The 13118-nt window shown below is 39.7% G+C and overlaps 1 gene segment (V, D, J or C); it reads left to right on the top strand.

Annotated features, from left to right (window-relative positions):
* The first annotated feature begins 12371 nt into the window (after nt 1-12371).
* Nucleotides 12372-12834, top strand: LOC130882358 (Ig heavy chain V region 23-like). The segment is given in 2 exon segments: nt 12372-12417; nt 12506-12834. Coding segments are annotated over 2 exon segments (375 nt in total).
* Nucleotides 12835-13118: the final 284 nt, after the last annotated feature.

A 13118-nucleotide genomic window follows, 5' to 3' on the forward strand; every position in this document is an offset into this window, starting at 1 on the left:
GCACCAGGAGAGACAGCAGGGCGGTGAGTTTGTGACCAGTGGCGGCGGAAGCAGCCCTGGACAGGGAACTCTGAAGTTCCTCATCCCCTCCCTATACTCCCCGGGCTCCCTGCAGGGGCTCTACCCCCCCATACTGCCTCTCTCTTCTTGTCCCACCCAGCTTGCATCCAGAACACTTCTTCCTTCTGTCCCCTTTCCTCTTTGGGCACATAACACCATCCAGCTCAGTCTGTCTGGCGCTGGGGGCAAATCCTCAGGGCAAGTAGGCAGGCGAGACCTCCTTTGTCTCACTGGCCTGCCTGCAACAAGCAAGGAGAGACATCACTATAACACCAGGAGACTAGCACTGCAGAGAGCCATCACTGGGAAGGTACATCAGTAGGCAAGGAGACCTGATCCGGTAAAAGAAGATCCAGAGGGGAGCATTCGGAGAAAGAGATGGGCAGGCGCCAATGCAAGAATTCACCTAACAATCTGAAAAACTATATGAAACCACCAGAACCCAGCGACCTCCCAACAGGTGGACATGAACACCTTAATCATGAAGAAGTAGATAAAATTGACTTTATGAAAGTGATTGACGCCCTTAAACAACATGTAAAAAATGCCCTTATAGAAATGGATGAGAAGTATAACAGAAAGTTTGAAGAATTGAGTAAATCAGTGAATGATACCCTAGGAAACCAAGGAAAAACAATCAAACAGATAATGGAAACAGTTCAAGACCTAAAAACTGAAATGGAGGCAAAGAAGAAAACACAAACAGAAGGTCAGCTGGACAGGGAAAATCTAGGTAAACGAATAGAGTCTACAGAAGCAAGCATAACCAACAGAATACAAGAGATAGAAGAAAGAATCTCAGATTCTGAAGATACCATAGAGAAAATAAACACGCTGATCAAAGAAAACAGCAAGGCCAACAAATTCTCATCACAAAACATTCAGGAAATATGGGACACAATAAAAAGACCAAACCTAAGAATAATAGGAATAGAAGAAGGAGAAGAAGCGCAGCTCAAAGGTCCAGAAAATATATTTAATAAAATTATAGAAGAAAACTTTCCCAACCTAAAGAAAGATATACCTATGAAGATTCAAGAAGCATACAGAACACTGAATAGGCTGGATCAAAAAAAAACATCCTCTCGCCATATAATAATCAAAACACAAAGCATACAGAATAAAGAAAGAATACTAAGAGCAGCAAAGGAAAAAGGCCAAGTTACTTATAAAGGTAAACCTATCAGACTTACACCTGACTTCTCTGTGGAAACCATGAAAGCCAGAAGGTCCTGGATAGATGTACTGCAGAAACTAAGAGACCATGGATGCAAGCCCAGACTACTATACCCAGCCAAGCTTTCGTTCACTATAAATGGAGAAAACAAAATTTTCCAGGATAAAAACAAATTTAAACAATACGTAGCCACAAATCCAGCCTTACAGAAAGTAATAGAAGGAAAATCACTAACCAAGGAGTCCAACAATGACCACAATATCTCAGACAACTAGAGACCCTTCACCAGCGCAACACAAAGAAGGGGAACACACAAAATTTCCAACTTAAAAAATGACCGGAGTTAACAACCACTGGTCATTAATATCACTTAATGTCAATGGACTCAACTCTCCTATAAAAAGGCACAGACTAAGAGATTGGATACGAAAACAGGATCCAACATTCTGCTGTTTACAAGAAACACACCTCAACCACAAAGACAGGCACCTACTCAGAATAAAGGGTTGGGATAAGGCTTATCAAGTAAATGGACCTAAGAAACAAGCAGGGGTGGCCATACTAATTTCTAACAAAGTTGACTTCAAACTTAAATCAATCAGGAGAGAGGGAGAGGGACATTTTCTACTCATAACAGGAACAATTCATCAGGATGAAGTCTCAATCCTGAATATCTATGCCCCTAATATAAAAGCACCCACGTACGTAAAAGAAACATTGTTAAAACTCAAGGCAGCCATCAAACCGCACACATTAATAGTAGGAGACTTTAATACTCCTCTCTCACCAATGGACAGGTCAAGTAGACAGAAACCTAACAGAGAAATAAGAGAATTAATGGAGGTAATGAATCAAATGGACTTAACAGACATCTATAGAATATTCCACCCAAATAGGAAAGAATATACCTTCTTCTCTGCAGCTCATGGAACCTTCTCAAAAATCGACCACATACTCGGCAACAAAGCAAACATCCACAGTTACAAAAAAATATTAATAACCACCTGTATCTTATCAGATCACCATGGATTAAAGCTAGAATTCTGCAACAATGCTACCCCCAGAAAGCCTACAAACTCATGGAAACTGAATAGTCAACTACTGAACCATTCCTGGATTAAGGAAGAAATAAAGAAAGAAATTAAACTCTTCCTTGAAGACAATGAAAATAAAGAAACAACATACTCAAACCTATGGGACACTATGAAAGCAGTTCTGAGAGGAAAGTTCATAGCACTAACTGCCCACTTAAAGAAAACAGAGAAAGCACACATTGGAGACTTAACAGCCCACCTGAAAGCTCTAGAAAAAAAAGAAGCAGACTCACCTAGAAGGGGTAGAAGACTGGAAATAATCAAACTGAGGGCTGAAATCAACAAAATAGAGACACAGAAAACAATTGAAAGAATCAATGAATCAAAAAGCTGGTTCCTGGAGAAAATCAACAAGATTGATAAACCCCTATCCAATTTAATCAAACGGCAGAGAGAGAATTTGCAAATTAATAAGATCAGAAATGAAAAGGGAGACATAACCACAGACACAGAGGAAATTCAGAGAATCATTAGATCTTACTACAAAGGCCTGTATGCCAGAAAACTGGAAAATGTAAAAGAAATGGACGCTTTTTTAGATAAATACCATTTACCAAAGTTAAACCAGGACCAGGTGAACAACCTAAATAGACCGGTTAGTCGTGAAGAATTAGAAGCTGTTATCAAAAACCTCCCTTCCAAAAAAAGTCCAGGACCAGATGGTTTCAATGCAGAATTCTACCAGAACTTCCAAGAAGACCTAATACCTATTCTCCTTAATGTATTTCACAATATAGAAACAGAAGAGTCATTGCCAAATTCCTTTTATGAAGCTACAGTAACTCTGATACCAAAACCACACAAAGACACAACCAAGAAAGAGAATTACAGGCCAATCTCACTCATGAACAACGACGCAAAAATCCTCAACAAAATTCTGGCAAACCGAATCCAAGAACACATTAGAAAAATTATCCATTATGATCAAGTAGGCTTCATACCAGAGATGCAGGGCTGGTTTAACATACGCAAATCTATCAATGTAATCCATCATATAAATAAACTGAAAGAAAAAAACCATATGATCGTTTCATTAGATGCTGAAAAAGCATTTGACAAAATTCAACATCCCTTTATGATAAAAGTCTTGGAGAGATTAGGGAAACAAGGGTCATACCTAAATATAATTAAAGCTATATACAGCAAGCCGACAGCTAATATCAAATTAAATGGAGAAAAACTTAAAGCCATCCCACTAAAATCAGGAACACGCCAAGGCTGTCCACTCTCTCCATACCTCTTCAATATAGTTCTCGAAGTTTTAGCAATAGCAATAAGACAACATAAGGGGATAAAGGGGATTCAAATTGGAAAGGAAGAAGTTAAACTTGCATTATTTGCAGATGATATGATAGTGTACATGAGCGACCCCAAAAACTCCTCCAAAGAACTCCTACAGCTGATAAACGCCTTTAGTAATGTGGCAGGATACAAGATCAACTCCAAAAAATCAGTCGCCCTCTTATACACAAAGGATCTGGAAGCAGAGAGAGAAATGAGAGAATCATCACCTTTCACGATAGCCACAAACAGCATAAAATATCTTGGGGTAACTCTAACCAAGGAAGTGAAAGATCTATTTGACAAAAACTTTAAGGCATTGAAGAAAGAAATTGAAGAGGATACTAGAAAATGGAAGGATCTCCCTTGCTCTTGGATTGGGAGAATCAACATAGTAAAAATGGCAATTCTACCAAGGGCAATTTATAGATTCAATGCAATCCCCATTAAAATCCCATCAAAATTCTTCACAGATCTTGAAAGGACAATAATCAACTTTATATGGAGAAACAAAAAACCCAGGATAGCCAAAACAATCTTATACAATAAAGGAACTTTGGAGGCATTACCATCCCTGACTTCAAACTCTATTACAGAGCTACAGTAATGAAAACAGCGTGGTACTGGCATAAAAACAGAGAAGTCGACCAATGGAATCGTATAGAAGACCCGGATTTTAACCCACAAACCTATGAACAACTGATTTTTGATAAAGGAGCTAAAAGTATACAATGGAAGAAAGAAAGCATCTTCAACAAATGGTGCTGGCACAATTGGATGTCAACCTGTAGAAGAATGAAAATAGACCCATATCTATCACCATGCACAAAACTCAAGTCCAAATGGATCAAAGACCTCAATATCAATCTGAACACACTGAACCTGATAGAAGAGAAAATGGGAAGTACCCTACAACATATGGGCACTGGAGATCGCTTCCTATGTATAACCCCAGCAGCACAGACATTAAGGGCAACATTGAATAAATCGACCTCCTGAAACTGAGAAGCTTCTGTAAAGCAAGGACACTGTAATTAAGACAAAAAGGCAGCCTACTGACTGGGAGAAGATCTTCACCAACCCCGCAACAGACAAAGGTCTGATCTCCAAAATATATAAAGAACTCAAGAAACTAGACTTTAAAAGGATAATTAACCCAATTAAAAAATGGGGCACTGAACTGAACAGAGAATTCTCAACAGAAGAAGTTAAAATGGCCAAAAGATACTTAAGGTCATGCTCAACCTCCTTAGCGATCAGAGAAATGCAAATCAAAACAACTTTGAGATATCATCTTACACCTGTCAGAATGGCTAAAATCAAAAACACCAAGGATAGCCTTTGCTGGAGAGGTTGTGGAGAAAGGGGTACCCTCATCCATTGCTGGTGGGACTGCAAACTTGTGCAACCACTTTGGAAATCAGTGTGGCGGTTTCTCAGAAAAATTGGGATCAATCTACCCCTGGACCCAGCAATACCACTCTTGGGAATATACCCAAGAGATGCCCTATCATATGACAAAAGCATTTGTCCAACTATGTTCATAGCAGCATTATTTGTAATAGCCAGAACCTGGAAGCAACCTAGATGCCCTTCAATGGAAGAATGGATGAAGAAAGTGTGGAATATATACACATTAGAGTACTACTCTGCGGTAAAAAACAATGACTTCTCGAATTTTGCATGCAATGGATGGAAATAGAAAATACGATCCTTAGTGAGGTAACCCAGACCCAAAAGGAAGAACATGGGATGTACTCAGTCATAATCGGTTTCTAGCCATGGATAGGGGCCACTGAGTCTATAATTTGTGATCCTAAAGAAGCTAAACAAGAGGGTAAACCCAAGGGAAAACATATAGATATCCTCCCAGCTATGGGAAATAGTCATGACTGATGGGCAAAAAATTGGAATCTTGGGGGTGGGGTGGGATGGGGAGGAGGGGTGATGGGGAGAGAAAAGTGTGAAGGAGAGGATGAGGGGAACTGGGGGAATCGGGGTGAATGGGGATAAAGAAAGGTTGGATAGGGGAGCAGGGAAACTCATACCTTAGGTAAGGGAGCCACCTAAGGGGTGACAAGAGACTTGAACTTGGAATGGCTACCAGATGCCCAGGGCAATGTCCCCAGTTAGTTCATTGGGGCACCTGAGGATAGGGAACCTGAAATGAACCTATCCTATAATCTTACTGATGAATATCTTGCATATCGCCATAGAACCTTCATCTAGCGATGGATGGAGATAGAGCCAGAGACCCACACTGGAGCACCGGACTGAGCTCCCAAGGTTATAATGAGGAGCAGAAGGAGAGAGAACATGAACAAGGAAGTCAGGACCATGAGGGGTGCACCCAACCACTGAGACAGTGGGGCCGATCTATTGGGAGCTCACCAAGGTCAACTGGACTGCTACTGAAAAAAACATGGGATAAAACCGGACTCTCGGAATGTGGCGGACAATGAGAGCTGACGAGAGGCCAAGGAGAATGGCACAGGAACTTTCATCTGGCGATGGATCGAGAGAGAGACAGAGACCCAATTTGGATCAACCGTCTGAGCTCTTAAGGTCCAAATGAGGAGCAGAAGGAGGGAGAACATGAGCAAGGAAATCAGGACCACGAGACGTGCACCCACCCACAGTGACAGTGGAACTGATCTATTGGGAGCTCTCCAAGGCCAGCTGGACTGGGCCTGAATAAGCATGGGTTGAAACTGGACTCTCTGAACATGGCGGACAATGAAGGCTGATGAGAAGCCAAGGACAATGGCACTAGGTTTCGATCCTAATACATGAACTGGCTTTGTGGGAGCTTAGCCTGTTTTGATGCTCACCTTCCTGGGCCTGGATGGAAGTGGGAGGACCTTGGTCTTCCTGTAGGGCAGGGAATTTGGACTGCTCTTCAGTAGCGAGAGGGAGGGGGAATGGACTGGGGGGAGGAGAAGAGGAGTGGGGATAGGGGAGGGGAGTGGGGGGAGGGGGCAATGTGTGGGAGGAGGGGAGGGAAATGGGAAACGGGGAGCAGTTGGAAATTTTAATTAAAAAAGAATAAAAAAAAAAAGAAAGATTGAGGATAGTTCTAGATATGTTAGTGTGACGGCAGACTGTACATCAGTAACACGGAATATTTTGCTGTCATATTTGCCCTCTTTTCACTCATCTAGTTTGAGATTCAGCAGCCTAGTAGAGCAAGAGTGTGGGAGAAACATTCCCCCTCCCAGACCAGCCGTGTTACACCAGGCCCGGGCTAGTTATTTCCCTATCCAAGGCTTTGTGTTGATGTGATACATAAACCCTCTCATGGCAACACTGGCAAACAGAAAACATCACTAGTGAGACAGCTGAGGTGCCTATTTCCTGGGTCTAGAAGGAAGTGGAGGGTGGGGAAGGGAAGCTGATCCTATGGCAAGAGAGACTTTTCTGTTGTGGGAAATTTGTACACTGTGTGAAGATGTGTTTGCTGTGATTGGCGTAATTAAAAAGCTGAATGGCCAAGAGCTAGGCAGGAGGGAGAGAAAAGAAGAGGAGGAAGAACCGAGGCTCGGGAGACATGGAGAGGAAACAGGAAGTCCAAGATGAAAGAGGTAACCCCACATAACAGAACGTGGATTGATATAAATGGGTTAATTCAGGTTATAAGAGCAGTTGAGGCAAGCCCAAGCTAAGGTCAAGCTTTCATAGTTAATAATAAGTCACCGTGTAGTTAGTTGGGGCTGCTGGCGGAAAGGAAAGTCGGACTACACTTTCCCTAGATCAAACCAAGCTACCTTTATGACTACTTCCAAGAAGAAAAGTAGCTACAGAAATCATATGCTTCAAAGCAAGCAACAAACAACCGAAGACCCTGGAGTGACGGAGAAGTGGAAAGCTGCAGACGACGCTTCATTTGATTTGAAATAAAAATAAGGCAAATCAGTAAAAAAAAAAAAAAAAATTTCTACCCAGGAAGCATATTAAACAAAAACATAATAGCTGAAAAGAAACGCACCAAAAATTGATATGATAGAAAATATATACAAACATATAATTAAGATAATTTTGTCTTGGCCATCTATTACTGAGCATGAATTGACACTTAAGTGTGGTTAATTTACCAATTGAGACTCAATTACAGAAAGCTAATTCTTCCCCTGCAAGCATCAGTTGTTGAAACTGTGTCTGTGTCTCTCTCTGTCATCACTGGAACACCATTTGGATGGAATCTTTGCAAGCATTTTGTGTGCTGTCACAATCTCTATAGTTTCCTGGGTACATCAGTACTGTTATGTGTGGAAGATGCTTTCGTTAAGACATCCATCTGCTCTAGCACCTATAAGCTATTGAGTTTTTAATTGTCCCTAGAAATAAAGTCTAACTATTGAGTTATTGTGGTCATCTAAGGACAGTGATGTTACCTCATACTGATTTTAGACCTGTCAGGCCTACCTGACCATTAACTCACAGAGAGTTATTCTAACTTGGCACTGAGATGTTCAATAGATAACTCATGTCTTTGGAAAGCAGCACTCTTCACCCAGGCAGATACCTCTGTTCTAAGGCTCACAGGTTAAAAAAAATTCAAAGCTCATTTTAGTGCTTTCTACTCAGCTTTCTGCAATAACACAGATAAGCATAGATCATGGTGAGAACAGACCAATGAAACAACACTAATAACTAAACTACAAGTCTTGTGTACATAACCTGGTTTGCCTGCATATTTCTTAAATTTGTTGTATTTATGTAAATGCTTTACTAACACATTATTATCTGAATACAAAAAATATTGTCAACCAAAGAAAACTGCAAATTTAGAACAAGTGAACTCTTAACTGTTCATTATCTCACTATTTATTAAGTAGAATTAATGAGGGTAATTTATGTTTTATTTCCACAGTGCACTTAACTTTACTATATAAGCAATCTCACTTTGTTTTCTCATGCAACATACACTTTATGTCATCTATATGTTTATTTTATACTTCTGCAAGATCCTATATTTACACATGGCTTTCTTATCATCTCTAATTTTGGATTGCCTTATATACCAATTTTTGATTTCTCAAAGTCCAAACACAACTTCATGCTTGAGACTTTCTTTCTCCAGGGTCCCCCCTCTGGTTTCATTTTATCCCTGTTTTGTGTTTTTTTTCCTTCTCCCTTAATTCCTCAGGCCCTAGGGACTCATTTCTAGTTACTTGTCTTCTATAAATTAAAACCTACAAAGCAAGTATTCAAATCATGGAATCACATATAATAGCGAAAGCATGAAGCATTTGTCTTCATGGACCTGGATGACCTCATGCAGCATATTTTTTCCAGTTTTATTCTCTCACTTTTAGAGTTCATGCTTGTTCTACCACTGAGTAATATCCCATTATCTATGTGTCCCACCTTTTCTTTATTTGTTCTTTGTTAGAAATCTAGATTGATTCCATTTCCCAGTTGCTGTGAAGGAGTAATAATAAACACTAATGTGCAAGTGTCTCTATAGTAATATGTGGAGTCACGAGTATATGCTTGGAAGGCACAACATAGTTTGATTTAATATTTTTGATGAAATTTCCAAAGTCAGGACATTAGTGTACACTGTCATCAACAGTGAAGGAGGATCACCCTTTCTCCACAACCGAGTATGCATTTGTTATCATTTATTTTCTTGTTCATCGTCATTCTAACTGAGGTAAAAATAGAACATTAAGGTTGTTATTAATATACACTTCATTGTGAACTAAGGACTTTATTTATGCACAATAGAGAAACAAATCAGAAACTGAATAGGAAATTTTTCTTCAGGCTACCTTTACTAGTGTAGGAAGGTGTTATGAAGTCTGAATGGGGGGAAATAACATCAAGGATCTTATAAAGTACCAGATCTTGCAGTCTTCAAAATAGCCTTCCTGAGAGATATACCTGCTATTGCTTGACAGTTGTGTGATGATCACTGCTTTCTACTTATATTCATTCATTGATTCATTGTAAATATTCATCCCAGATAAACATGTTCAAAGGCCCATGGTTTGGGGTATCTTAGGCCCTAGTAGACCATACCCTAGTTGTATTGCTAATAGTCACGTTGTCAAATTGTACCACAAATATTTATTTTTACACCCAATAGATTAATCCTGATCTCAGCCATGATCACAAGAACTTCTGTGTGCAGTGGGTAATAATTAATGTAGATATTCATACCTGGTCAATGTGCTAAAAAGACTGAGTGCTCATCTACAGATGAGCTATCTGTATCTATTTTGCACCCAAATCTAAGGGACCTTTACAAAAATATGGGATCAAATTTAAGAATCAGAATATGGAGAGGGTAGTCATGAAATACTGTCTTCAGGACCTGACAAAGCTACTCTACATAGCAACTCTTAGCAGCAGTAGTTACCAGTTCAAGACCTCAAGCCAGTCAGCATTAGAGCATGAGAGCCTGTGAAGTAGCTGAGTGAGTAAAGACATCTACATGTAAGCTTAGCAGCATTTTTTGAATTGCTTGTATCTATTTGGTAGGACTGAGAATTGACTTTCATAAGATGTCCTCCAAGGTTCTTATTTGCATCTTGGTGTATTTGTGCCTTGCTTTCACCAATGGACACAATTTAGCATTTTTTAAAAAAATATATTAGGAAATGGTTATTTCAACCTCTATGTCCCACATTACCAGGAGTCTTTGTTAGGGTTCACTTCATAGATTATATATATCTTCCATTTTAAGAATTTTCCTGAACTATGTTCTGTAACCATGCAAGGTCTAAAATCCAGCCACATAACATTGACCTACAGTTACTTTTCTGCCAGGAGAGTGTTCTGCAACTGGAACCTAGCAGAATCATTATCATTGAGACCAGGGAGACTGCATCCAGAAACTGATGGGAGCACATGCAGTATCTTAGAGTCAGATATTAGGTGTAGTTCATGGAGTCCTGCTGAGGGATGTGAGGAAGATTCATAAAAACCAGAGGACCCACAGACACTGTGAGATCATAGTTCACAGATTCAACTAATAAGCATTCATGACAATTTGAAGAAATCAGGGTTCCTGTAGGGGGCTGACTTGGGTCCTCTGCATACCTGTAATGACTGAATAGCTTGGAATACTTTGGGGATTACTAACACTGGGAACAGGGCCTGTCTGATTGTTTGACCTAATTACAGGATCCTTTTCTTTCTACTGGGTTGCCCCATCCAGGCTTGATGATATTGTATGAGTCTGGTCTTATTGTAGCATTCATATTTTATGGATGTTCCAGAGATGCTTGATTTTTTCTATGGGTCAACAGAATGTGGTGCATCTGGGGGAGAGCAGAAGTATGGATGAGAGAGTAGGATGAGTGGAAACTTTGGTTGTGATATACTTTATGAGAGAAGAATTGAAAATTTAACAAATATTATAATATGTTGGAGAGGGACTCTTCATGGTCCAACACTAAGCTTTGGGTTTATTGGCATTGGATGACTGATGATAAAAGTATAATCACTTTTGATAAGGTTTCTAGAGGCTCCTTCAACACTAGGGATTGAAACACCTAAGTGTATATAGAGAGCACTCTGTTATTGTTAAATAAAAGAGAGACTTGTTAGAAGGTCACAAGAAAGTGAGAGGAACATAGTTGGGGAAAGAGATGATCACACTATTTTACATACATGATTGAAAATGTCAAAGAATGAGATAATTATTTTGAAAATAATAATTTTATATACTTTTAGAATTTTCATATCTGTATATTTTACACTGTGCATATTTCCCATATAACGTAAACCCTTTCTTTTCTTGACACTTCTGTTTTTGCTATAGTCTTCTAGATAGTTTCATTTTTAAGTTGTTAGATATTTGCACAAATAGTTCTGTATACTTATTCAATATATAAAACTGCTTAGAGTTTCATATAGTATCTGTGTTTCAGAGATAATCTTACTTAATACAGTTATCTCCAGTTTCAAAGTTTTTCCTAAAGGTGTTATAAATTCCTTATATTTTCAGATGACTTATTCCCTTTTTTTTTGGTTTTTTTTTTTGAGACAGGGTTTCTCTGTGGTTTTGGAGCCTGTCCTGGAACTAGCTCTTGTAGACCAGGCTGGTCTCGAACTCACAGAGATCCGCCTGCCTCTGCCTCCCGAGTGCTGGGATTAAAGGCGTGCGCCACCACTACCCGGCGACTTATTCCCTTTTTTATCACAAATATAGCCATGTTTTCTTGCTGCAATCATCTGCTGACAGACATAATGCTTATTTCCATAAGTTATGGTAGTGCTGTATTAAAACATCAATGCATGGATATTTTTGAAGTATGTTTCTTTAGGTCATTTCATCAAGATTCTGTATACAACCTTCTGCTATGGCAAATACTAAATGTATGTGTCTGAACATAGGCTGCTATGTCTCAAAATTTAGCAAATTTTGAAATTTTCAGTTACCACCACCATCATCATAACCATCTTCTGTAAATCAATCTGGCAAACTTGTTACAAAGTGGAACAACTGCCACAGGTCAGAAATCTATTGAAATCTTATATCCTGATGTTACACCCACAACATCTGCAGAGCTGAGGGAATGGTGTGAGATGCATTTCCTCTGACAGCATTAGGACTTAATGTCACCATCCTGTTGCTTGACTCACGTGTCCCCCACCTCCTTCTCAAATTGGACTACGTCCTTATTTAAGAAGTTCTTGAATATGCAAATTTCCTGAGTCTATTATGGTAAATACAGGAATGTCCACACCCAACAACAACATATGATCAGTGTCTTCTCCATAGTCACTGAGCACACAAGGCCCACACCATGGGATTGAGCTGTACCATTCTCTTCCTTGTGTCAGTAATTATAGGTAAGAGGTTTCCAATTCCAAACCTGAGGAGAAGACAGGGACTGGGGTGACAATGTCTCTGACAATCTACTCTGTCTTTTCTTCACAGGTGTCCTCTCTCAGGAGCAGCTACATCAGTCTGGGCCTGAACTGGAGAAACCAGGGGCCTCAGTGAAGTTGTCTTGCAAGGCTTCAGGCTACACTTTCACTAGCTACTATATTAGCTGGGTAAAACAGAGGCCTGGACAGGGCCTGGAGTGGATTGGACTTATTAATCCTAGTAGTGGTGGTACTAACTACAATGGGAAGTTCCAGGGCAAGGCCACACTGACTGTAGACAAATCCTCCAGCACAGCCTACATGGAGCTCAGCAGCCTGACATCTGAAGACTCTGCAGTCTATTACTGTGCAAGACACAGTGTTGTAACCACATCCTGAGTGTGTCAGAAACCCTGGAGGAGCAGGAAGCTGTGCTGAGACTGAGATGACAGAGATTATCCTTAAGAAATTCACAGAAACAATCATTCTGAATGTTTCTTTGTCTGTTACTTTTTGTAACAACTTTTCAAAATTACACATGTGAATGTAGCAATGCTGATTTAGGATGACTAGTGTACAGCATACCTTGACAATAGCTTCACCAATAAACACAGCCATTGACATGTTTCTTCATTAACAAAATAAAAAAATGTAAAAACTGTGATATGAAGCATGATAAAAAT

This window comes from Chionomys nivalis, chromosome 10, assembly GCF_950005125.1.
Source record: "Chionomys nivalis chromosome 10, mChiNiv1.1, whole genome shotgun sequence".
In the NCBI taxonomy this organism is placed as follows: Eukaryota; Metazoa; Chordata; class Mammalia; order Rodentia; family Cricetidae; genus Chionomys; species Chionomys nivalis.